Consider the following 27243-nt stretch of genomic DNA (forward strand, 5'->3'; position numbering starts at 1 on the left):
CTGATGTTCCATCTTGGTGGCAGCTCACTGGAGAGCAAGCGATGGAGGTGTGGTACTGACAGCCAGGGTGCAGCCCTGTCCCTGGCCACATTGTACGTTTTCCTGTACTTGCAAGTTCTGACTGTTGTCGTTTCCCAAAGGTCTTGGTACCCATGACCCAAGCCTAGCGTTTAGAAACTCCACTCACATCTCGGTTTGGATCTAGACAATTTGGGGTTTTGGATGCCTGGATGGCAGAAAGTGAGGATCAGCACAGAACTGAGTGGGGAGCCTCCCAAGATCTCAGTCTCAAGGGTTCCCTAAGTGAGGATTAGCACAGAACTGAGTGGGTGGGGAGCCTCCCAAGATCTCAGTCTCAAGGGTTCCATAAGTCTGCCACGTATGGAGAGTCAGGGGATGCGCGCAGGCCCATGGAGGCTCTGCTCAGCCAGCCTGAACCACACCTCAGGACCCGGGGGTGTGACACCTGACGCTTGCTCCAGGGTTTAATGTGGACACTGCACACTCTGTGGTAATGAAGTCAGTGTGTAAGGACTGCCCACTGTGCAAGGTGCATGCTTGTAGTGTCTTGATGTCAACCTGGACTCTCAGTTAAGTCAACTCCCTCAGTGTCCCCAAAGCTCAGTCCTAAGCTATCTCCCAAGCAACTTAGGCCCAACTGCTCTTCATAAAGAAACAATAGAGCATTTTTAAATTAGGTGATTTTTTTTCCTTTTGAGGGGGATTTTCCCTTTTGAGCACAGCAAGGATAAGCTCATGACCCCAGGAGCTCATAGCTGGTGCTCATTCTCTCAGCCCACAGCCGAGGCCAGAGTCACCGTTGCCGTCTTTGTGATGAGGAAGGAGCTTGTGGCCCCACACTCCCCGCTCACCCTTGTATCTGTCAGCAGAGAAAGACGATTCTGTCATGCTGTGAGCACCCATCAAAGAGATAGGGAGACTTCCGCCGGCGCTCTCTTGCCATGGATAATGAGGTGGATGAGACCGTCCACTCTGTGTTGCTCCAAGAACTGCCTGACCCTCTGCCTTGCTCTACTGCTGGGGTCAGCCATGGGGTTCTATTAGAGGCTGAGCTTCCCATCTCAGTACTCAAGCCCAGCGTGTTTGGGGTCCTCATCTGCAGGGAGTTGGTGACAATTAAGGCCTGTCAGTCTCTCAGGCTCGGCTGCTGCTGGGATGCTTAAGGCCTCTGCTGGGAAGACCGATAGTTAGGGGGAAATGAGCAATTGCTGAAGCTGTAGCTAGTCTCCCTCTGGTTCTGGAGGAAAGCTGTGGCTCCCACCTCAGCACAGCCTTGACTTGGAGGTAGAGTGGCGGCAGGGACTGTTCAGTTGCTGCTGCAGCTCCTCCTGAGGTGTCGTGTCTACAGCCAATGTTTTCTTTTTAAAATAGTCAAAAATGTGAGAAATGACTGTAATTGTACAACCAAACTTACTTTGGTGGAAACAAAACATTTTCTATGCACACACACGAATTGCAGTCTTCGCTGGAATTCTTTTCTTACTCGACCTTAATTTGACTTGATTTCCCTTCTTTGAGCCAACATTTTTCCATAAATGTTCAAATAGATTACAGAACAAAAAGACAGGAGAGGCAGAGAGAAAAATGTGTCTAGGTCCTTGGCCTTTCCCTGTTCCGCACTTGGAAGCTAATCCTACTTAGACCACTCAGTGTGTGTGTGTGTGTGTGTGTGTGCACTTGTGTGTCTAGCTTCATGTCTGACAGGGCTGTCCACTCTTCTTCTTAATTCCCACGTGGCTCAGGCCACAGACGCTGCCCCTCAGGGCTTTTCGATCCTCGAGTGGCTTTTGGGCCTTTTTCCAGCGTGCTTTCCTGGGAACCGGATCCCAGGCTTCCGCAGCTTTGACTTGGCTAGAAGCAAGCAGGTCTGGAGTCGCTGCCAAGTTCATCGCGTTTCCTCTCATTTCAGCTGAGCTTCCAGCACAAAATTGGGATCCTGTACTGCAGAGCTGGGCAGAGCACAGAGGAGGAGATGTACAACAACGAGACTGCAGGGCCGGCCTTCGAGGAGTTCCTGGACCTCCTCGGCCAGAGAGTGCGGCTGAAGGGCTTCAGCAAGTACCGTGCGCAGCTGGACAATAAGAGTGAGCATGTGTGCAAGTGCGCACTCGTGTGTGTCTATGCACATGGATATTTGAGTAGCCTGTGTGTTCTTCTATGTAGCTTCTGTTTATGTGTGAGTTCCTGTGGTTTTGTGTGAGTGTATGTTTATATGCATGTGTGTGTGAATAGCCTGTATGCTTATGCATATACACGTTTGTGTATTTATACACATCTAAAAACAACAGATGACTGACTTTGTAGTCAACAGTTCAGATACCACCATTTCTTATTTAAAACATTTATGTGTGGTATATGTGTGTACATTATGGTGGGTGCATGCATGTTCATATGGAGACCAGAGGTCATGTCAGTATCCTCCTGGATTGTTCTCCACTTGTGCCACTTATTTTTACTTCACATGTATGACTCTGAGTGCGCGCGCGCACACACACACACACACTATGCTGAGCATGTGGAGGCCATGGGATAACTCTGAGCAGCCCCTTTCCGCATTGCTGAGGAACGTTGCTGTTGTTGTCTCCTCCCCATTGCTGCATGAAGTATCCCAGGCTGTCTGACCCCTGTGTATGAGACAGCTCTGTTTCCACATCCTGTCCTGCCACAGAAATGTTATGGGTGCACCAGGCTGATCTCCTGCTGGTTTGTGAGGGTTCCCGGGATCAGGCTTGGATTGTCTGGTTTGTGCGGCAGTGTCTATCACACGGTGGGCCATTTCAGGGGTTCATCCACTTGACTTTTTAAGCAGGGTCCTTCTCTGAACCTGGAGCTGACTGATGAGGCTACACTGACCTCCAGAGACCTCCGTCAATCAGTCTCCACACCATCACATGCAGCCATTCACTGCCTCACCGAGCTTTTGCATGGGTGCTGCCCTTCTACCTCAGATCCCCACACTTACTTGGCACTTGACTGACTGAACCATCTCCTCAGCCTCACATTAGCATCATAACATGTGTGGTCTTGCAGGATGGACAGACAGAAAGAGAGCAATCTCCCCTCCTAAGTCCCTGAGTCTGTTAGAGCATGCTCAGTAGAAAGTTGACAGGAAAGGGAGTGTGGGGGGCAGCTCCAGGTGAGAGCTGATAACAGCTGAGCAGAGGGTGCCCGAGGCATTACATCCAGGTTTACACACAGTGTGGCTTGTGCTTTTCAACCCAAATACCATCTGCAAGTGGAAGAGCCCTGATTCTGTGCTTGCCTAACTTGCTTTTATAATTTACTTTGTTTTCAGCGGATTCCACAGGGACTCACTCCCTCTATACCACATATAAAGACTTCGAACTCATGTTCCATGTGTCGACGCTGCTTCCATACATGCCAAACAACAGGCAGCAGGTAAGGCCTCCCGTGTGCTCTGCTCCCCCATGCCCACCAGCATATCCCTCCGGCTTCCATGTCCACCATGCAGGTGGCCCTGGGTGAGAGTGAGACTCAATTTAGAAGTCGTAGGCTGCTCCTAGTAAGCTGACAGTCTCTGGCTGTTACTGTGGGATATCTGAGCCTTCATGGGGAAGTTATTGTATTTTTCATTGATCAGGAAACTGAGAAGCTAGCTACACAGATTCTTTTAGAGAACCCCATGTCAACCATGCTAATGATGAGAACAACTATGTTAACCAGACAGGTTTCTACATGTGGGTAAATAACTTATTTATAGAAAATAGTCACTGCAGTGCGGGCTGGAGCTGTTGCTGCTGCTGTTCCTCACGGGGGGGGGGGGGGGTGTGTTAGCTCATTGTTTCAGTGACATTGTGTGTGTGTGTGTGTGTGTGTGTGTGTGTGTGTGTGTGTAGAGGGTTCTACTGTGCTGGTGGATACTCCCTCAATGTTAGGAAGTGTTGAAAGCTTACCGATGCCTAAAACATCACAAAATAATTATCAGACTGTTTTCTATTTATAAGATGGGTTGAGCTTTCTCACTGAGCATGTAAAAAGGAGAGCAAGTACTTGGCTGCTCTAGGAACTTGGGAGTTTGGGGGTTTAAGGTGGTCCCGTGGGGCAGCAGCTCCACACTCAGCACCTCTAGACTCTGGCCAGGGTGAGCTGAGACTGAAGGAAAAGTGAGTGTCCGGAGGCTCCAAGGGAAGGCCGTTCATGAGCTGTCTGGATGTGGCTTGGGGCATTTGCATTGGAGTTAAAGTCTGACCAAGACACATTTGTTTCTGAGCTTGGGTACATTCTGGATGCCACACCTCCTCCCTTCCTGTGCAGATGAAAACACACAGAGCTCTGTACCTTTCTCTGCATTGGTTTGAGCTCTTAATCTCCCTCCTCTGCTTTTTTCCCTTTTCTGCCTGGAAGTTCCCCCCACCCTCCTTTTGCCCATCAGATCTGTATTACAAACAATCAATAGTGAGACAATCTCTGATTATAAATAGCCTCTGGGCATGGAGGGCTGTTTGACCTTCAGATATCTGTGCAGGTGTGGGAGGACACACGTTTACAAATGTAAACAACACCACAGTCCTGCATTCCTGTCCTCTCTGCTGGTACAGAACTAAGGACTGACAATACAGAGACAAACCTTTACTCCATATAAAAAAAAGGATACCCCAACATCTCCTCTTAGCTCTGTCATGAGGGCACTCTTAGAAATCCTGTCCTTTGAGAACTCTGAGTGCGTGGTGTTCAGAACAGGCGCTGTTCTTTGTTCTCTGGGTGTGCCCAATGACAGCACTCAGCTGTTCTACAAGTTGCTATGTTTCTGATCTTCCCATGTCTGGTCGCAATGCTATGAAAATAAGCATTTCAGGTATCAGGAAAGAGGGAGAATTGTTTGGCCAATTGTTTTGCCAAGTATAGTTTTCACTGTATTTTTTTACATGAATTTGAAATGGTATACTTTACTTAGAGGTGTATGTAACTTAAAACTACAGATTTGAACAGAAAGCTCCAGTGGATCTGATACTGTGTATTAAAACATGTTTCAGAGCTTTTCTCTCACAGTACAGGGATTTCCCTGGGCTTAGAAATTTAACCACAGGATATAAGCAAGACACTTCCAGGCCGTGACCGTGGATGTCCCTGGCCCATGGAGAACTCTTCTGGGGGACCATTTCCTGTTCACTTCCATGGCTCGCTACTGTGTTAAATTAAAAGCCAGGGTGCTCACCATGGATCCTTTATATTTTTCCAAAAGTTGAACTTCATGCTCTGGACAGTGAGACATGCTCTGTAGGTAACTAATAAACTGAAGAGCAAAGGTCACGGCTTTTGTTGCCAGTAAAGGGCAGCTTACTCCTGGAGACAGGGGCAGCCCTGGAGTGACAGCAGCAGCAGCTCTTTTGTGGATGTCTGGCTGCATCTGGAGTGCATGTGCCCACTTCCATGATGCTTGCCGGCACGGCCAGGGGCCTCCGACACATGTGCAGGTCTTGTGTGGTCACAGGAGAGTGAGCGTGGTCTGAATGCACAGCGTTAGGAACACGGGTTGTGTGCCTCATTTGTTTGGGGACCTGCTTGGTGCTGGGCATGGCTTTGGCAGGCAGGAAGCCAGTCAGTATCCCTCCCATCCCGTCCTCGGGAAGGTGCATATATAGGAATGTGAACCAACCAATAGGGAACAGGGGCACCTAGGTGTGGGGGTGGAGCAGAGATGCAGCTTTGACAGACTTCTCACTGAGAAGATCAATGTGAATGAGGAAAGATGTACTGTTTCACACAGCTCCCAAATGTTACAGCCCATGGCCACCTGACTGTTTCCGGTTACTGTGGTGAGGCAGAAGGACCTAGCAGAGGAAAGTTATGTGCCTCCTTGGCATCTGGGTGACAGGGCTGAACACAAGGTGTCTCCAAGCACTTCCCAGAGGTGTGCTACCCCAGCCAGGCCCAGCTCCTCGTCGCCATAGTACTTTCCACAAGAAGCCCGTCAGAGATCTCCCCACTGCAGATGAGAGCCCTGAGGCCTCTGACCTGCCAGAGTAACACTGCGAACGCTGCGGTGTGGGCCCAGGCTTTCCCGCCTGAGCTTTTGGGGGACATTGCAGATCCAAACTTCAAGCAGAGAGGGTTGTCCAGGTGAGGTGTACCAAGGCCTCACTCCACACAAACAAGAGCTGTCCAGGAAGAGCTCGCAGTGAGGAGCAGTCTCAGTCAGAAGTGCTGTCAGAGAAAAGGTGTATTTAGAACATTGCAGCTCTTGGCATCTCCCCTGGACTTTGAGTTTTGCAAGATTACAAAAGATTAGGTTTTCTGGCTACTAGTGTAATGGAATTCTGGATTCATTAATTAATGTGGATTGCATCAAAAAGCCAAGTTTCAGTTAATTAGATTGAAGACCTGTGCTGCCCTCAGAGTCAGCCTCCTGTTTTGGTTTTTGGGGTTTTTTTTGGTGGTGGTCGTTGTTGTTGTTAGTTGTTTTTCAGAAATGCAAACTAGCCGGGGAGCCTGTGGTCTGAGCCAGGGCTCTCTGTGCAGTAGGCCACTCCTCCTCCTCGAACTGTCTCCTCTCTAAGTTGAAGTGCTTAAACTATAACATATCTTACAAAGCATTTTGATCACTAGAGTGCTATTTTAGGATGAAAGAAATAGCTGGATAAAAGGAGAGAAAATAGAAGCAGATTCCTATGTAAAAGGGATAGGCGGGGATGTAGCCCAGGGTAGCCCACTTCCCTCCTAGGACCAGGCTCTCCCTGATGGCATTGGATGTTGATTTTCTCTTCCTGGAGGTCTTCTGCTTGTGGCCCACCCAGCTGTCAATATGCCCAAGGCCACTGGAACCCAGGAAGGGCTCTGCTTGTCTCTGTTCCTTTCTCGGCTGGGGGAGCAGGTTGTATGTATTAGGGTGCTTTGTGTCACTCTGAGTGTTCCTCTCCTTCACAGCTTCTGAGGAAGAGGCACATCGGGAACGACATCGTCACCATCGTCTTCCAAGAGCCCGGCGCCCTCCCCTTCACCCCCAAGAACATTCGTTCACACTTCCAGCATGTCTTCGTCATAGTGAAGGTGCACAACCCCTGCACTGAAAACGTGTGCTACAGGTGAGCCTGCAGCCCACTTCTCACGTGGCTGTCCTTTCTTCTAGCTTCCTAACTACCTAACCTCTCTCCCTCCTTCAGACCGTCCTCCCTCTCCCACTGTATAGCCTAGGCTGAATAGCCAGGAACTCAACCTCTCACGTGCTGGCACTATAGCCTGCCTGATAATAATTGTTATTTATTTTTGGTAGTGCTGGGAATTAAACCCAGGGCTTTGTGTATGCTAGCCACATGCTCTACCATAGAGCTACATTTCCTAGCCAGCCTCAACATGCTAAGTATATTTTTGCAAGGAGTAATTGCCTTCCTCCCTTGAGAAAAGAAGTGCATGGCAGGCAGCTCAGGGGAGTGGGGTTCAATGTTCTGCTTTCCTGAGAGACTAAACAGGGCCCATGGCTGACACCAGCCTCTCAGCAGGACGGTGTGGCCCGTCCACCACCACCAGGGAAGTAAGCCACAAGCAAAAGCCTAGAGACTCCCAGGCAGGGCCCCAGGGGCTCAGAGCCCACACTTGCTTTGATGACTAAAGGCCTGAGTGTGCTTCAGAGCCCAAGACTGTCTTTGTTAGGCCTGCTCTGAGACCTCGCTTCTGTCTGGGGCTGGATCTCAGGAGGACACTAGGATGAGTGACTGCTCTGTGTACACTGATAGGGGTGCTCCCTGCCTTACTACTTGTATTGTGTGTATGGGAGTTTATTTTTTTTTCTTAACTTTTCCATCTTCAGCATGTGTGTGTGTGTGTGTGTGTGCGCATGCTTTGCATGTATGGGTACACACCTGTTGGGGGGAGGTGCACATTGCATGTGTGCATGCATGCATGCATGCATGCATTTGGAGGGCCAAGGTTAATGTCAGGAGTCCTCCTCCTTGGCTCTTCTGCCTTGGACAGTGAAGCCCAGAGCTCACTGATACGCTTTCTGGGGCTCTGAACTCTGGTCTTCAGGTTTGTGCAGCCAGTGTGGGAACGTGTCACCTCAAAGGAGAGAGCCATAGCTCATCCCATGTCATTTTCTTCCTCAGTGTTGGAGTTTCCAGGTCAAAGGATGTCCCTCCCTTCGGTCCCCCAATCCCCAAAGGTGTAACTTTTCCAAAGTCAGCTGTCTTCCGGGACTTCCTTTTAGCCAAAGTGATCAACGCAGAAAATGCGGCCCATAAGTCAGAGAAATTCCGGGCCATGGCTACCCGAACAAGGCAAGAATACTTGAAGGATTTAGCCGAGAACTTTGTCACAACCGCCACAGTGGACACTTCTGCAAAATTCAGCTTCATCACGCTAGGGGCGAAGAAGAAAGAGCGGGTGAAGCCGAGGAAGGATGCACACCTGTTCAGCATCGGGGCCATCATGTGGCACGTGGTGGCACGGGACTTTGGCCAGTCCGCGGACATTGAGTGTCTCCTAGGGATCTCCAATGAGTTCATCATGCTGATCGAGAAGGATTCCAAGAATGTGGTGTTTAACTGTTCCTGTAGGGACGTGATTGGCTGGACTTCAGGGCTAGTGAGCATCAAAGCCTTCTATGAAAGGGGAGAGTGCCTCCTGCTCTCCTCCGTGGATAACCGTTCTGAAGACATCCGAGAAATAGTGCAGCGACTGCTAGTAAGTATGGCATGTCTCCCACTGTCTGTGCTTCAGCCTCAGAGGCCCAGCAGGTTGTACAGGGAACTCCACTGTAGTCTCAGGGCTTGGGAAAAAGCTGCTATTCCAGAGAGGACTGGTTCTCTTTGGGTTTTGTTTTTATTTTTTTGAGATAGTATGCCCAGGACAGTTTTGAACTCATCAGGTAGCCAATGGTGACCTCGAATTTGTAATTCACCTGTCTCCTTCACCTCATAAGTGCTGGGATTACAGCTGTAGTCTACCATGTCCCATTTTGTATGGTGCTGGAGATCACACCCAGGGTGTGCGAGTTGCATGGTAGTTGAGTGACCCACCGACTGACCGTCCACAGCCTACTGTTTTGTTTGTAAATAAGAGTCAGCGAACATAGTTAGCGAAGCACCCACAACCCCATGACTAGGAAAGCTGAGGGTTTCTGTAATAGTTGAAGAGAAACCAGAAGAAAATTTAAAATATTTCGTAAGTTTGTGTGATGGGCACTGCACACACATAAAAACACAGATTTGCTATTTGCTAATGACTGGGCCCTCTTTACTCCCTTTTGCATGTTTGTATAGCAAATATTTTAATTTAAAAATGTTAAAGGTGAGGCCAGGCAGTTGTAGCACACACCTTTAATCCCAGCACTTGGGAGGCAGAGGCAGGCGGATTTCTGAGTTCGAGGCCAGCCTGGTCTACAAAGTGAGTTCCAGGACAGCCAGGGCTACACAGAGAAACCCTGTCTCGAAAAACCAAAAAAAAAAAGTTAAATGTAATGCTAATATCTCATATTTTACAAAATTAGACAGTAAGTTAGGAAATGAAAACAGTCATCTGTCAAAGAGAGAGACTTCTGAAAAGAGGGGGAGCGTTAAGGTCTGGGGCCGGGCAAGGCCAGTAAGTCAGTTAGCAATGAGCTTGCTGTACAAGCATGAAGACCTCAATTTCCTCCTGAGCACGCATGGAACAGGCATGGTGCTGTATACCTGTAATCCCAACACTGGGCAGGCAAAGATGAGAGAATCCTTGCTAGCCAGCATCATCACCTGGTCTGAGAACCTCAGATCGCAATAAAGAAACCTTATCTCAAAGCCAAGGTGGACATCTGAGGAGTGACGCCCAGGTTGACCTCTGTCCTCTGTACACACACGCATGTGCACACATGCATGAACACACACACACAGATTAAAAGATGGGGTCTTTCCATGTAACCCAGGCTGTCTGGAGCTTATAGTATATTCCAGGCCAGCTTCAAACTTGAGGTCCTCTGGCCTCAGCCTCTCAGGTGCTAGGATTACAAGTATGCGCCTCCATGCCTTAATGTGACTTTTAACACCAAACCTCAGCATTGTGCCTAAGATAGGAAACAGTCACATTTTTGTTCCCAATGTTAACAAAGCAAAATTCAGATTTTCTTTGTGTGTGCTTTAGAACAATAGCAATAGTTTGCTGTGTGGGTTGCTTGGTACAGTACAAGAAGAAAGCACGTTTCAGACATAAACCATCTCACTGGTAAATCCTCTCCCAAGGAGATGTATTGCGTAGTCAACTGAGCATCATTAACAAGGGATGCAGATTACACTTCCTGTCCTTTCTTCCCAGAGAGTCTCGTTTATTATTGCAAGGCTAGCTTGAGAGAGTAGAATCAGCCAGTATCTGTTGGTGTTAGAGTGGTTACAGTCATTGCAGGCAATGTCTATATAAGACCAGCGAGTTAGAGGTGGTAGAGACCCCACATTTTTGTAGATGGTGATCTTACTCTCTGTTGCATGTGGTACAGAGTACAGCCAGAAGTGTACGCTGTGCATACTGGAGGAGACTTCACTCCCAGAGGGACCTTGGGTGTGCCATCTGAGAGTCCTGGGAAGCCATCCTCAGAGGGCCATGCTTGGGTGGAGGGTCCCCTGTCACACTTGAACCTAATAGACTTTGAATAAAGACCCTCTATTTGCACTGGCCAGTGAGCCCCACAAATCATGGAGATCATGGCAGGCATGTGGATGGGAGATGCTGTTTTCACAGGGTTATTATGTCTGCATAAGTACATGGGGCACTTGAGAGACGAGAGAGCCTGCTCTGCCATCAGGGATGTCTGGAAGCAGGGACCATGACTTGGGTAACATTAGGAGGAAGTCAGGAGCAGCACTAGCTGATGCTGCCTAGCCAGTCTCTCCAATTAAATTTCAGGAAGCAGCTTCGTTCTCTCTCATCTGCCAGGACGTAGGCATCTTAGATGCCACTGTGTTAAGGCTGCTTAGAGCAAAGTTGGAAAAGAGGTGAGGAAGTGTCTGTGGAGGTTGGCACCGAGAGATTGCTCGCTTAACTGTTGGGAATGAGTTCAGATCAGTGAAAAGTTGAACCTTTTGGAACTTCCCTCCTGGCTGACACCAGCACTCCCTTTCTGCTGAGTCCCCAGCTTCATGCTGGTCTGGGAGAAGCCAACTGGCACTGTGTGCACTTTTGTAACCATGGAAACCTAGGCCAGATGCTGATGCAGGGAGCAAGCCACAACTCCCCAGCTGCGCTCACAGCCACGGGGCTCAATAATAGGAATGTGTGTGTTCAGAGCCAGGTTCCTGGACGGGAGAGTTTATTAAACTGAAACTCCTGTACACTGCCCCCAGGGCTTTGGGGATGGGGGATGATACCTCCCAACTTGAAATTTCCCACAAAAAAAAGTGATGTCATCATCTTCAAATGATGTTTAATGAGCCATGTTTTCCTTTCATGGCATTGCAAGCCACATTCCATCAGTGCCTCTAAGGGTTACAGTGACCAATTACCTTACTTGTGGCACCAAGCCACTGAGCTGGCTCTCTCAAGTTCTTGGTATACTGTGTAGACTCCGAGTCTTCGAGGGGAGTGTCATTGGAGCTTCCTGGGATATCCCTTAGCCTCCAGGGCACAGGTGACAGAAGGAAGGGTGGCTATAGGAACAGAGGGCTCCTCTGCTACCTGCAAGCCCCTCATTGATCAGAAGGGCCCTTGGGACCAGATGGACATAGGTGGTCACTCCCAGGAGGCCAGGTAGGACAGATTAGGAAGTCTTCAGGCCAGTGCATGGGAGACAGTTATGGCTTTTCTCACAGTCCAGTCTCTCCTGGGCCCTTCCTGAACACAGGCCACGTGTTGCTGTTCTGAGTTAGATACAAGTACCCAACCTGGCAATGGTAGCGCATGCCTTTAATCCCAGCACTTGGGGGGCAGAGGCAGGCGGATTTCTGAGTTTGAGACCAGCCAGGGCTATACAGAGAAACCCTGTCTTGAACCCCCCCCCAAAAAAAAAAAAAACACCCAGAAAGCCTTGGAGTCTGAGATGGGAAAAACGAGGTGGTGTCCTTTGTTCTCTTGCTGTACTGCATCCAGAGGAGAGGAATTCAGTGCTTTGGAGCCCTATTAGTGACAGGAAGTGGAGGGACTGGCAGAAAACGTGCAGAGCTCACGGCTTCTCCAGCCAGGCAGCCTGCCACGTGAGCCATGGTAAAACCCAGCTTTGGTTCTGTTGTTCTTTGTCAAGGGCAACCATGGTGAACTCTGGATTCAGATACCTTCCAGGTCACTTGAAGGAACAGAGGGGTGGCTGAGGATAGAGCCAAGAGGGAGAGGGGCTTGCTTAGATATGTGCAGGTGGGTCCCCAGTGGGGTCCCATCTGTGGTATCCAGGGAGAAAGATCAAACCTGCCTAACAGCTTCCCTCCCCTCAGATAGTAACAAGAGGCTGCGAGACTGTGGAAATGACCCTGAGACGAAACGGGCTGGGTCAGCTTGGCTTCCATGTGAACTTTGAAGGAATTGTTGCCGATGTGGAACCTTTTGGCTTTGCCTGGAAGGCAGGCCTTCGCCAAGGGAGCCGGCTTGTGGAGATCTGCAAGGTGGCTGTGGCCACGCTGACCCACGAGCAGATGATTGACCTACTTCGGACATCTGTGACTGTGAAAGTAGTTATCATCCAGCCCCATGAGGATGGCTCTCCCCGCAGGTAAGACCAGGAGGCTGGGCAGTGTGCACTGTCACCAGAAGCATTCCTACCTGCCTGCAGGATCCTCAGAGAGCTGGTGAGCTGTCAGTGGACCACCTGAGCCATTGGTGCACTAGTTAAAGGGTTTCAGATGAGCATGTGGCATGCACCATTGGTGCGCTAAAGAGTGACACCAGATATTGACTGTGAGACTGAGTCACCAAGACCAGGGGGTGGGTCCATTTGGCTCACCTGGCCTATTGGGACTGAGTGTGCACAGCCTTCACAGCCTGCACAGCTCAAATCAGAATGATTAGCTAACAAGGCAGGGCCTGTCTGGAGCAATGTGAGACAGTAGGCAGATTCGGGGGGCCATGCTGTTCTCACACTGAAGCCTCAGAGGTGTCCAACAGGAACAGGGCATCTGCACACGGGTAGTAAGAAGGGACAGGCATGGGTGTGGGAGTGGTCTGTCTGTCTGTCTGCCTGCTGCAGACAGATGGTCGTGGCACTCAGCCTCAAGGTGACACCACTAGGTCTGTCCAACCTCTGCATCCTCAGCAAGAACTGCTGAGAGTCATAGTGTGTTTCAAACCTTGACGTTTTACTTTCGTGTGGTTCTTTTAGTACAGGTGTGTGGGCACTGGTGGCCATGCAGCTGCGTCTGTCTCCATCCGGTTAGTCATGAGGCAGGCCCCAGAGTTTACCTACTAGGAGGATGCGGGAGGTTGAGGTCAGGGCCCTGCTGTGTGGTCATGGGGAAGGAAGACATCCTAAAGTTCCTTTCACATCTGCACCACAGGGACCCTGATCCCTCAGAGTACTCAGAACTTACCAACATAATTAGTGTTTGCTCTACATTTCAGTTGAGGGGGGAAGACGATTGCTTTAAATTCGCTCAAGTTTCTGTCACTTTTTAATTAATTTATTCTTCTCTCATATATTACATCGCAGCTGCAGTTTTCCCTCCCAGGCCCCTCCCCGCTACTCTTCCCCAGCAAATTCCTGTCATATCAAAGGGGACTTTTTTATGAGGACAGTGCATTGGCTGTATCTACCTTCTGGACTCAGGACACAAAGGTGTCCTTTCTCCTCCCTCACAGGGGCACACGCCTGGTCACATCTGTGCCATGCCCAAGCTGCATGCAGCTGCCACACACTTGAAGCATGGCTGAGTTTTTCACTTTAATTAAATCAGCTTAATTAACCACAGGTGGCTCTAATGGCTGCCCCTTTGGGGAGCTCATCCCTAAATGGGGATCTTTTAGAAAACAAACCGTTCTGTGTCATCTTGGTCTCGGTGGCTAAGATGCCAGAGTTTGTAAAGTCTGTTTCCTACTTTTGCCAATAGGTTTATAAAATAAAGGTTTAACAAGAGCTGAAATCCTTCTTGGTGTTAAAGGTCCGGACTCCTGTAAAGCCCTCACAAGGAGTTTCTCATAACCTCACATTGCCAGACTCAGCCCATTAGACCCTACCGCCTTGTCCCAGGACCCCAAGAGCCAAACTTAAGATAAAGAAGCCACAATGGAAGATAAAAAACTATTTCATAAAACAAAAGTCAAATTGAGTAAGAGCAAAGCTTCCTCTCGGCCTTCCTAGAATAGAAGCTAATGTGTCCTGTAAGTGAACGTCTTTGACAGCAACTTTTAAGGGCATCTGTGGTGGGAATACAGATGTGTGTCTCCCCTGTCAGCAAGGGCCAGGTCTTCAGTCTCTCCTGGAGACAAGACAGCTGCAGAGCTGAGTGAAAACGTTTCCAGACCTGATACAGGTTTGCTCTGCTGTTGCTCTTTAAGAAACTCTAGAAGCTTCTAAGAATGTTAGATAATAAAAATAGTAACATTCTCATTATGCCTGGTATTTTGAGCACATGATTTCAAAGAATAGAATTTCCTAAGGAATATTGAATTGTTTTTCAGCTAAAACAAATAAACAAAACTACAGAGTGGATGTTTTTGCTACTGTCTTTTCCTCAAGAGCATGTTTTTCCACCAAAGAGGCTTTCTTATCTGCCTGGATCTGCCTATAATTAATTCTTTGTTTTAAGTGCAATTGAAAATAGCCAGGATATTTATTCAGAGACTTCGCCTTTGTTGATGTCCTTCCCGGAGCACACAGTCCTCTCCTTTACAGTGCTCAGCCGCCCGCCCTCTCTCTGTTCTCACCTCTGGGGAAGGAATCAACCCAGCACACATCAAGCAGGATTCTCGGTTGAGCTTTTTTAAAGTTAGGGTTTTCATTCTTCCTGATTCACTTTCACTTCTGATGGGGATGGGCCCTGAGAATCGTATGTGCTGTGGTCAGAAGTCCTCTGCCTGCAGCCCTGTCACACCAGCTCTTAGCTATGCAGGAAGTGCTGCTCTGGGTGTCCCAGCTGTGTCTCAGCCGTGTCCCAGCACAGGCAGGCCCTGTAGTACTGTTGGCCCTGTTATGTTAGAAAGAGGGAGTTCGTATATGTGTCTCACACATGCTCCTGTGTGCATGTTGCTAGAGACCTCAGGAATGCTAGGCAAGTACCAAGCTGCTTTCCCAGCTTATGTATGCATGCACATGCACACCAATAAATAATAAACCTTTTAAATAAAACTGAAAACTCTCTTTAAGGGCAGCTTACATTGGTTCCATGGTCCTAGAGTTAAGGATACAGGATTTGCCTGAGGCTCTGACATCACATTTGATTTGTGGTGTGGAAAATTACCTCCATCTTCTTTCATAAATTGGCTCTTAGAGCCTGTCAGGAAGGAAAGGAATTAAGTGAGCAGTTATGTGCATGTGCACACATCTGTGTCATTTTTTACTATGTAGTGGTCCTCTGTGCAAGTTCTATGAGGATGACAGACACAGCAAAACTAGCTAATTATAAGGAATCTTACCTCAGTGCTGTGGAAAGTGCTTCATTCATAGATAGATAGATAGATAGATAGATAGATAGATAGATAGATAGATAGATTAGCTCAGTAATAGTCTTACGGGATATCTGTGAGAAAATAATTTGATTGAGAACCCATCTGCTTCCTCCTGCAGCCTGAGGGGCCTTCAGGTTAATGGGCACTTCTGGCTGTCCTCAGGTCATTGATGCCTGCCTGGTTCCGCCCTTCACTACAGAGTTGACTGAAGTCTTGTGTGGAGCTAGTGTGTTTGTGTGAATCAAAAGCCACGCCTGCTCTGAAGTCCTTTCTGCTCTGAGCCTCAAGGACAGTCCAGCTGCCTGCCTCCACCCTGCTCCCAGTTGAAAGAAACCAGGGCCACTTTTGGTTTCTTGATGGAGTTGGTGGGGGAAGCTCGTGAAGGAATCTCCTGTTGGGCTAGGACCCTTGGGTAAATTCTAGCGCATCAGGACTGAGCAACCGGGAGCTTCATGGGATGACTCTTCAAATGGAAATGAGCTGAGGAATGGGCTCATTCTGGCTACTGGGCCGGAAGTGCTGCCACTCCCTGGGCTGCCTGATTAAGGTCTTTCTGACTGAGATTACTAAGTAGGTGCGGGGCTTGCCAGGAAGCATGCAGACCTGAGTTTAGATCCCTACCCACACAGGAGAGCAGCCCTGGGAGGTTGGAAGCCCAGTGTTCCTCTGGCAAGACAGAGCTAGGAAGCCCCAGAAGTTCAGGGCCTGCCAGTCTGCTGTGCATCAGCGTCCCCAGTTTCAAGGTGGACGGTGAGAATAGACACCCGGGGTTGTTCTGTGACTTCCATATGGGCACCGTGGCACACATGCATCCACCCACCCACATTTACACACACAAAGTTGTTGGGTTTTGGTTTTGTTCTTTTTAAAGATCTTTTTCTGTTTTCCAAAGATCAGGCCCCACCCCTAACCCTCTCATTCAGTCAGTGACATTTTAGGGGAAAGGCATCCTTCAAAGGCTGCTGTCTGAGAAGTAATGACTCTCCAGAGCCATGCATGACTTGCCACACATTGCGAATTTAGTAAATATGTCCAATAAAAATGGAAATGAAACTCCAGGCTGTACATCTGGCTCCTGTGATTCTTTGTGCTTTGTTGACAAGGGTCCACATTTCCATGTGACACAGGGCAGCAGAGATTTCCATGGGTTATCTGGAGCCAAAATGATTGTTCTCACAGTGTTCTATAAAATTAAAGCTTCGTGCACCATGCCTTTGTCTGTTGCCTGACTCCCTGAAGTACAGGGAGAGGGAAGAATGGGAAATGAGAAACAGGAAGAAAATTCTGTTTTAACAGCTTGTGTGTGTGTGCACGAGAGAGAGAGAGAGAGAGAGAGACAGACAGACAGAGACAGAGAGACAGAGAGAGACAGAGAGGACTCAAATGAGATTTTAGATTACAGTTCTAATTTGTTTTATTTGTATAGATAATAAAATGGCTATTGTATCTATTCCTGTCTTACCAACCCTCTAATGAGTCCTGGTGTGAAGTGTTGAAACTGTTCAGGACTTGAAGCTCTAGCGGCCACCCAGCCACCTGACACATGCTCAGTCCTGCCATGCCTGCCAGTGCAGTGATTACCTGCGCTCTAAGCATGGTGAGCCCGGAATCCCAAAGCCATTGCCGGGTTTTGTGTTTTCATCACTTACTCATTCTCTCTCTCTCTCAGGCATCCATTTGTTTATTCCTTAATTCTCTGTTCACTTGTCCTTCCATGCAGTTGTCTGTTGGTTTGTTCAATTCATTCCACTAGAATTCCCAACAACTCAATGCCAGAAATTGCTGATCACTTGCATTGTTGACAAGTCAGCCTCGTCTCTACTCTGATGGATCCCTTTAGTCTGCCCAGTGTTATTACACAGTTTTTCTTGTGAGTGATTTGTTAACTGAAGCAGCACCCCTTTCCCTGATAACAAAGATTGTGCAGCAGTTTGTAAGACCATCACCCTCCTGTTGGCCAGTTCCATCTTACATTTTATATAGATGCTGTTACTGCTCAATAACAGGAGTGCAGGGGCAACATGGCAGCCATCCCATGCCAGCCAGGTTACCTGTGGCCTAGATGGTGGACAACTAGGTGCTCCCTTCTTAGATAACCTTTCGTTATCTGTAGGTACCAGGAACCTTCTCCGTGTAACTTACAAGTGTTACAATGCAGAAAACATTTCTTTCTGCTCTTGAGTTTTCTGAGAAAACTCTGAGAAATGGTGACTTCCTTGGTCCCTCACAACCACGCATGACACACAGAATATGTGATATGTGCTGCATGAGGTGAGGCACTGGGTTCCCAGGAGCACCTGTGAACAATTAACTAAGTGGTGACAATACCCATGCCAAGGTGTGGTCAGGTGTCACCATCAAATATCTGATCATAGGCCACGGCTACTACAACTCAACACAGTTGTTCAATTCATATTTATTTATGTATGCTTGTGTGTGTATGTGTGTGTGTGCGTGCGTGTGTGTGTGTGTGTGTGTGTGTGTGTGTGTGTGTGTGTGTGATGTAGCCATACATGATAGGGTGCATGTGGAGCTGGCTTTGAAACCTTTACTTGGCTTTCAGGGCTCAAACTCAGACCTCCAGGTTTGCACAGCAGGCATCTTTAACCACTGAGCCATCTCTCCAACCTCCAGGAAAAAAGAAAAAGAAAAAAGTGTGTGTGTGTGTGTGTGTGTGTGTGTGTGTGTGTGTGTGTGTGTGTAAATCCCAGAACCCTATAAACTTAGAAACACTCATGGTCAAGAACTTTATAAGGCCTTTGCGGTTTCCTCTGTTTTGTAGAAAGCGAAAGCAAGGTTGCCTATCTGTGAAGTGCTGTGCTGCATTCTGAGGCAGTGGCTCTTATGTGCCTGTACCCCACATCCATCTTCTTTATGCTTCTCGCTTGCTGCCCAGTGCAGGCTTCCTTCAGAAGACTTCTGTCCACAGAGCTCTGCTGGCATGACAAGAGTCTTTCTGTTTGTATGATCCCGTCTAGACTGCTTTCTGCCGCTATGATAGTTTCAGAGTCTAAAGCAATTGTCAACATCACATACTAGCAGGTGAGAATTTTAGGCCCAAGTCCAAATTCACTCTTCAGTGGAAGTTTGATGGGTGTTGAGTGTCTAACTAGGAATAGAAGAGACTCTAGCACCTAACTGGTCCAGGATGGCCATCTTGAGAGAAGCTGTGGATAATGGGACCCTACTTTCAGATCCAAGAGTCCAGCTTGGCCAGAGATGACTCTGTTTCAAGTGCTTTTATTATGGAGGGCAAACAGACTCTGCTAGGAAGAAGGGGTGCTGTAAGAAGGCCTGTGAAGGTGATACAGAGGCCTTCCTGAATCTCTGAAGTCATGCTGTGCATGGGCAGTGGGTGTGGGTGTTTGTCACCCATGATTGGCAGTAGACATTACCTCTTTGTTAGATATGGTACAAAGCTAGGAAGTGGGGGTCACAGTAGAGCCAAGAAGTCTTCTATAGGGTAATGTTAACATCGTCAATTCGACAGAAGGTGGAGTTACCTGGGGGACAAACCCAGAAGCTTCTGTGGATTGCTTTGTTCGGGTATTTTGTCACTAGTGAGGAAAAACACGTGGGAGATGGGAGCTCAGTGTTAGGGAGCAGGGGAGTCAGCAGGCACTCCGTACAGGCTGAAACGATCCCAAAGTCCTCGTGCTGAGGTCAGAGGTCAGTATTGCTTTTCAGGATACAGCACCAAAATATAGGGTGCTCTAAAGTTCCAGTCCAAGCAACCCTCAGCCCCCTGCAGGCTCCTACTCTATCCAGTGCGTTATTGGTGACCCTGCAGGCTCCTACTCTATCCAGTGCGTCATTGGTGACCCTGCAGGCTCCTACTCTATCCAGTGCATCACTGGTGACCCTGCAGGCTCCTACTCTATCCAGTGCATCACTGGTGACCCTGCAGGCTCCTACTCTATCCAGTGTGTCATTGGTGACCCTGCAGGCTCCTACTCTATCCAGTGCATCACTGGTGACCCTGCAGGCTCCTACTCTATCCAGTGCATCATTGGTGACCCTGCAGGCTCCTACTCTATCCAGTGCGTCATTGGTGACCCTGCAGGCTCCTACTCTATCCAGTGCATCATTGGTGACCCTGGCCTGCAACGCGTTTGCTCTCAGGTTATGTGGTGAAGAGATTACAGCCAGAGAAGCCACTGGAGAGAGGGGAGATGTTAAAATCAACTTTATTTTTAACCCAGAAGCTAGATTTCTATTGATCTCTACCTAGGCTGGGAATTGAATCCTGAAGTTGATGGTATCTGTGAGTGTTGTGGAGCAAAGAGGAAATTGGTGTACTGATAAACTAGTGATCACTTCCACGGCCTTCGCCACCGTGTTTTAGCTTCTCACTGACAAGAAAGCTCACGGTGTGTCTAATGCTGGCAGTGCGCTCCTGCATGGTGACTCGGTCCTCTGTGTGGGAAGGAAGCCACTGTGTCCTGGCGCTGTCTGAACAAGTGTGTCTGCCTGACAGAGGTTTCACTTACACATAAGAGTAGCAGAGCGCCTCCCACCCCTTAACAAATGTCCTTTTCTGACAGGTCTCTCTGACATGTTTGGGCCATCGGCAGTAGTCTAAGAGTAGTTATCCAGGGTCCCAGGATGTCCCCAGAGTCCACTGTGAGGGCCATGTAAGTAAGCTCTGCTTTCTGTCTCTAGGCAGAACACCTGATCAGTGCAGCTTAAGGGAGGAGGGGTTGCCTTCGCTCATGGTCTGAGGAGTTACAGCAGGAGCACTCTAGGACTCATTACACCCCAGAATAGAAGCAGAGGCAGGCAGGAAGTGGAGTCTGGGCCTTAACCTCAAGGCCTGTCTACCAGAGATCCATTTCCTCCTATTAGGCCTCACTGCCCCAAACAACGCCATCACCTGGAGACGGCGTGTTCAAACACACAAACTTACGTGGGTGGTTCACATCCAAACCAAGCAGGGATGGTGAAGTCAAGGCTCAGGCAGGTCCGCCTCTGCACAGGGGTCTCTGAGGGCTACCCTGCAATTCTTCTGTATATGCATTCTCTGACGATTCCCTTGGACCTGTGGAACAGAGGTAAGGTTGAGCAGGTCTGGTAACTTCCATTAGTCTATGAAGTTTGACATATTAGCCACGGGAGTCAAGAAAAGTCTTGCTCATTAGAGTTAGTGCTATGAAAGTGTCACTTAATAGCAGTTACATGTGTGTGCACATGCATGTGTTCACATGCGTGCCGGTAAACATGTAAATGTGGATGCACACGTGTGTAGAAACCAGAGGTCAACGGCAGGTCTCTCCCGCAGTGTTCTTTGCCCTGTTTTTTGAGACAGCGTCTCTCAGGGAACCTGTTGTGATTTGCTAGAGTGGCTGGTTAGTCAGCCTCGGGGTCACAGGTCTCCACCTCCCCTGCATTGAGACCACAAATTCCTGCTACCTCTGGGATTTTGGGTAGGTTTAAGGGATTGAACTTGGCTCCTATGCTTGTACAGTGTGAGCACCTCAGTGACTGAGCTTCATTTGCAGCCTGAGAGAATAGGTAGCTCTTATGGCAGAAGACTGTACATCTATCCATCCCTCCCTTCCTCCCTCCCTCCCTTTTGCATTTGAAAAAGCCTCTTGCATAGGACTTTGAGATGTTTGAGAGACTTAGTTCTGCTATTCCTCACTCTGCCTTATGCACAACACTCCCCTCAAATACGAGGTGTGAGTACGCATTTATGTAAGTTCTTTCTTCCGAGATTCAAGTTAAATTGTGGTGTGCTGTTGACAGCTAGAGTCCACAAGTGTGAATTAAGTAGACCACCCTATTCTCAGCCATCTGCTCTCCCTTTGCAAGCGCAGGCCTCGGAAGTGTGGGCAGAGCCATAGAGACACACAGCCTGGGCTCCCCTGCACCGGGTGACTGCTCTCTGGAAGTAACAGCAGACACAGGTGTGGCCCTGCTGAGTACTTCCTACTGTAATGTCCCATTTCGTGACTTCCAGTCAGGTCACTGGCTGTGTGGATGAATCTGCGGTCCCAGTGGATGTTGAATCTGGATACAGAGCAGAATACTCATGACCTTAAGTCCTTTGGTAAATGTTTCCTCAAATTCCGTTCGCAATAAAACATCACAATCCAGGCAAATCTCAACTTAAATATTGACTGTCAAACTCAGAAAATATAGGCTAGCTTATGAAGCAAGTTTGGCTTTGGTGGAAGGGAATGAAGTTAGAAGGTGAGGAATGGAGTGTGTGGTGGTCGGAGCCTCCTCTGACGACAGCCTGTGTCTGTCTCATGGTGGCTTTTCTCCCTGCTGCTCCCCAAGGGTGGCACTGTCGCAGCCTCAGGGTTATGAGATACAAACCAGGCTGCTCTGTTGGCTGGTCCTCTCTTCATGGTTGGAGCCATTAGGAATTATTTTAATCAGAAGCCTTCCAGTATGGCTACAGAAAGCAGAGCTCCGGCCAGCCCTCCACCCCGGTCTCCTGCCATGTCCAGATCATGCCTTTGACCCGGGATCTGATTGCACAGGGTGTGTATAGGTGGCTGTTTGTCTGTGCTTCGTGCCCTGTGGGCCTTCAAATCTGGTTTTCATGTCTTCTGGTTCTGATATTTTGGTAGTGTTTCTTATTAATTTTCTACCTTAACACACACATCCTTCTCTTTGGTGAAAGATGGGTGTTTTGTCTCTAAGTTCTTCGGAAGAGTACCTCAGTTTGCCATTCTACTGACTGGCTAGACATTTTTCCTGGACTTTAAGATCTAGTTATAATATCTGTCAGTATCAGAGCCTTGGCTGCTCAGGGAGCTTCGCTATAAGGACTGAGACAGACATCCATTGCCTTTCTGGTGGGAGTGGTTCTTGTTCAGTCTTTGGGGACAGGCTGGACTTACAGAAAAAACTGTGAGGCTAAGTCTCATCTTTCCCCACTTCCTACCTACTCAGTGCCACTGGCCTAAGTACCTGTCTTTCTGCAGAGCACTGAAGAGCCCTGCTTTCTGGGACCCTCTGGTTGTTCCCTGCTTGCTGGACCTCAGGGCCTACCGTTGAGCTTCTCATGAACTCTGCTTTCTAAGCAACCTCTGCATTCACTGTGTCGGTGGGTCATACTGGCATCTCTGACTGAGCCTCTGTGGGCTGTCAGGGCATGGTGACGTTCCCTCTGTGAGTCCTGGTGAAACTCCCTCTGTGTGTCCTGGTGACGCTCCCTCTGTGCGTCCTTGGGGATACTAGGCTCCTGCAATGTTTCTGAAAGGGACTGGCAAGCTTTACTCCGGCATCTGCTAATGGGTGGATGTTCTTGGAGCAGCTCTTTCAAAGGCTGGCTAGGAGACAATTTTTCATGTTGAGTGTCTGAGGGCACTGCCTTCAGAGGCTGACTGCTGAGCCAGCATGGCCAGTTGGGTGGTTGACACTGATGCCTGGGCCCTAGTGAACAATGTCTTGTGTCCGTGTCCAGCTCTGTGAACAATATTTGCAGCACTTGGGTCTGGCCATGACCTTGCCGTGTAATACTGAGCAGGGTTGCAGCATCTCTGGGCGTTGCTATCTCATGACAGTAGGCAGAACTTGGAGGAATACCGAAGTGCTCTGAAAACAACTAACAATAACTCACGGCATCCAAAGGGCTGTGGTCCCTCCCACTGTGCAGCACTTCCCACCCCAACCAGCCTATGGTGTGTTAGCAAGCAGGAGAAAGCTACAATTGGATCTTTTAGAATCTCAGTCTGACTGTTGGCCAGACAGCAGCTGAACGGTTTTGAGCATCTAGGGAAGGATGCCTTAGAGCACATGTAAGGTGCCATCCTGTTAGGCCCCAGGAAGCACAGGTGCACGTGCAGGAGAGTCCGCTCTGCCATGAGCAGGCCTTGCCCGGGTCCTCTAAGAAGCTATAGTCTCACCATCTCTTCTTGGCTCCACAGGGGCTGTTCAGAGCTCTGCCGGATCCCCATGGTGGAATACAAGCTGGACAGTGAGGGCACACCCTGTGAGTACAAGACACCTTTTAGGAGGAACACCACGTGGCACCGTGTGCCCACCCCTGCCCTACAGCCAGTTTCCAGAGCCTCACCTGTGCCTGGCACACCTGACCGACTCCAGTGCCAGCCGCTGCTGCAGCAGGCCCAGGCCGCCATCCCCCGGAGCACATCCTTTGATAGGAAGCTGCCGGATGGCACCAGGTAACACCACAGCTTTCCTTAGATACTAACTAAGCAGCCTGGCTGGTTCTGTGATAGCTTGTTGTGAGTTTTGGCAAACAGGGCAATAGGATAGCCTCAGTCACAGTGGTGCTCAGAGTCTAGCCTTGTCCTGTTGTCAGAGCAGATACCCTCTGCCCACCCGGGACACAGCATTTAGCGCTAAATCCAGTAACACGAGAAGGTGGTGAGAGCTCAGGGCACCTAAATTGCATAGGTTGTGTTTGAGACCAAAACAGTTGATTCTATGTATAATTCCTGTCTAAACATTCCTGTGACCTACACCATAGAGATGTGAGCCTTTACTCTGGACAGTTGATCCCTGAGGGCTCTGATCTGGTAGACCTGTCAGTACACACCAGGAGCCAGGGTCTTGCTTGCCTATTGGGCTGTCCCCTGGGCCTCTATGATGTATGTCCCTCTTCTGGAAGATAAGGAAGAAGTAGACCCTGGAGGACCTGCTAAAGACCACCCAGATCAGCATCACTGAAGGGCTTAGGACCAGGCACTACACACTGTAAACCTATACAAATATTTACTAGAATTAACAAAATGTGTAGCTCTTCTTGTCTGTTCTAGTTTATGCTCCCAGGAGGAGCAGGAATCTTTTAACTTAACATTAATCAAGGCATCTGGGCTCCAAGCCTCTGGACTTGAAGATCATGGGGTTTATAACGCAGCTTCCCTGCGCTCAAAGCACACACAGTAACACCTGGGGCAAGAGTCAGCAGCACCCCTCTAATCACATAGAACCTAGAGAACTATGGAGGAGACCAGAAGGACCCTGCAGCCAGAGGGATCCTGGCGAGCATCGTCTCTGTCAAGTGACTTCTCAGAGATTTGGAAAGTGATCTCTAGAATTACAGTAGGCAGCTGTGTGAAAGTCAGTGGTCTTGCCACATTACAGCTTTGCTCCTGCTCACACTGTGCACTCGACTCATATGTGATCTGCACTAGGCTCCGTGTAACAGGCATGAGTGTTGTCTCCTGACTGTACACTCCCGCCGCATGCCTGGTTTTCTGTCCTCTGGAGCCACCATTGTGCCTTCATCTTCAGAAAGCAAATGTCCCCAAATCCACACTCCTTCCTGTGATGGATTTCTGTCATAAAACTGAGAAATCTCGGGCTTCGCCGATTCTCAGATTATCTCCCTGATTGGTTCCATTACACATTGTTTTGTGAATGGACATAGGGAATTTTTTGTAAACAGCACAAGTCAGAAGGAGGGGGGGTGCTGGACTGAGATGTCCAAACCCTGCTGCTCTTCTTCCCCTTTCAGAAGTTCTCCCAGCAACCAGTCATCATCCAGCGACCCAGGACCTGCTGGGAGCGGACCCTGGCGGCCACAAGTGGGCTATGATGGGTAAGGCTCCTTCCTGCCTTTGTCTCCTCCCCAGGGGAGCCTGTGTCTGTACCTGGGACTCATTCAAATGCATTCCTGTGTGTGGTCTGCACAGAAGGCCACCTGTAACAAGCACTTTTAGCAAGTGCAGAGTTTTCTGATTAAATCAGAGGCTCACACTGTAGCCTATGCTGGTTTCTACCTCGTGATGATCCACCTGTGTGCTGGGATGGTAGGTGTGTGCCACCACGCCCTGCTAGGAAACTCTGTTTCTGTGACAGTGTTCCTGGGTCTTCCCTGTTGGGTTTTTTGTTTGTTTGTTTGTTTGTTTTGACATGGAATGGACTTCTGAACACAAGAGAGTAGATCTGAGGACTTTGTGGATGGGAACTCTCAGGAAGTTCCCCTGACTCAACCTGCTAATAGAAGACAGCCCCTGAGAGCCAGAGAATAGGTTATCATTGAAGTTTCTTCACTTCCTGTTGGAGAAGCAACATAGCAGCCACCTGGCTGGAGAGGCCTCCTTGGGAGGAGCCTTTGTGATTTGTGTCATACCCCAGGAATCAGGAGTGTGGGTACAACTGGAGACCCTTGTGAATACACACACGCATGTACACACACGTACACACTGACCTTATGTGGGACTCTTGAGGTAGCATGTAGCACAGCATTCAGGTTCTAGATGTGTGTTGTGGTGACTCCAGTCCGACTATGGTAGTCAACAGCTGGGCCCTTTTGTGGACCGAACACAGTCATCCACGGAGGCCTCAGCTGGCATGGACAGAAAACTCCTGTCCATGGAAGAGCATGGCAATCATGGCACTGTCTTCAGGTGCAGAGCAGAACTCTAGGCCAGGCATTCTGCTGTCCAATTTGGATACCATGCTTTTCATCTCAGATGGCAGACAGAATTCTTCACAGCTAAATAGCAAAGTGAAGCCATGGCTAAGCAAGGAGAGCAGAGCCTCGATTTGTTCTTATATAAATGGGAAGCCTTGTGTAGTCTCAGACCCACGGTGGACTCAGCTCATGGCATTACACGGCAGCACAAGCGCATTGCCTTCACTTCCTTCATTTCTAAGATTATGTTTTCCTTTTTCCAGTTCCCGTAATGCACAGGCCATCGGGGCAGAGTCTAGACTGAGTCAAGTTTTCTTTTTTTTACATGCATTAGTGGTCAGATGTATCAGTGCCACGTGCATTAGTCAAAAGTAAGGCCGGTCATGTGCTCCACCAGAGCTGGAGGACTTGCGGCCTCGACGCTGGTGGTGCATGTTTATCTGTTGAAGCTTGCTGTGTGTCAGTCCTGGTGAAACAGCATCCTCTTCCCTGGCGAGATCGACCAGGATACTGTGTTTCCACAGTCAGGGGACTGTTTCCTAGGACAGCATCAGCCCTGGAATGGTGGTGGCCTCTGTAGGAAACCTCAGCCACCTCATACTTGACCTGTCCTGTCCTCTGCTGGCTGGCGGTGTCAGAAAAGAATAGCCAGACTCCCTCTTTGCAGGTGCCCATCACCCCTCCTGCTGGAGCACCAGGGCCCAGGCTCTGTGGAGTGCGATGGAACCGGGGAGCACGAGGACCTCTTGGAGGGAGGCAGGCTTCCAGGTAACGCAGGGACCGGGCCTCCAGGGCACCCCTTGACCTATACTTTCTCCCTGTCCCTACTCATTCACTTGGACAACCATAGTTGATGAGTTTCTTTGTGAGCCATGTGAGGTGCCTGTGGGTGGCTGGCTGGTTCTGGGGTAGCTATGGTTATAGCATGGCTTCAGATAACTGGTTATAATGCCTGGAGAGATCGGTCCCTCTGTGGGGGGACTCTGCTGCCTCCCGTGTGCTTGCTGGTAACCTGGGAAGTTGTAGTAAAGTTTCAAACCATCAGAACCCTGTCTTTCTCCCTCTTGCTAACACTGGAAATCATGGGCTCAACTCTCTTTAATGTCACAGAAACCAAATGGCATGGCCCACCTTCCAAGGTCCTGAGCTCCTATAAGGAAAGAGTGCTGCAGAAAGACGGAAGCTGCAAAGAGTCCCCCAATAAGCTATCTCATGTAAGTCCTCTATCTACGACCAATTGCACCTGTAGCAGGATTGATGTGTGTCAGCATATAGAGGGTGGCACAGCACACCTGTCCATGGTGCTCAAGAACATGGGATGCATCTCAGTACCCAGTAGGACTACATATGGTGTTTCCATGCTTGAGAGTGTGAGGTAT

The 27243-nt window shown here is 49.1% G+C and overlaps 1 protein-coding gene across 3 annotated transcripts in view; it reads left to right on the forward strand.

The window, feature by feature from the left end:
• Positions 1 to 27243, forward strand: part of Sipa1l2 (signal induced proliferation associated 1 like 2) — a 151363-nt gene that overhangs the window by 92851 nt on the left and 31269 nt on the right. For all 3 annotated transcript variants that reach the window (XM_085843514.1, XM_085843515.1, XM_029480755.2), the window contains 9 exons: positions 1931 to 2105; positions 3317 to 3420; positions 6907 to 7064; positions 8082 to 8658; positions 12363 to 12637; positions 23406 to 23663; positions 24962 to 25045; positions 26532 to 26632; positions 26975 to 27078. In XM_085843514.1, coding sequence (XP_085699640.1) covers positions 1931 to 2105; positions 3317 to 3420; positions 6907 to 7064; positions 8082 to 8658; positions 12363 to 12637; positions 23406 to 23663; positions 24962 to 25045; positions 26532 to 26632; positions 26975 to 27078 — 1836 coding nt within the window. The remainder of the gene's footprint in view (positions 1 to 1930; positions 2106 to 3316; positions 3421 to 6906; positions 7065 to 8081; positions 8659 to 12362; positions 12638 to 23405; positions 23664 to 24961; positions 25046 to 26531; positions 26633 to 26974; positions 27079 to 27243) is intronic.

This window comes from Mus caroli, unplaced genomic scaffold (genome assembly GCF_978045245.1).
Source record: "Mus caroli unplaced genomic scaffold, Mus_caroli_1 scaffold_10, whole genome shotgun sequence".
Taxonomy (NCBI): Eukaryota; Metazoa; Chordata; class Mammalia; order Rodentia; family Muridae; genus Mus; species Mus caroli.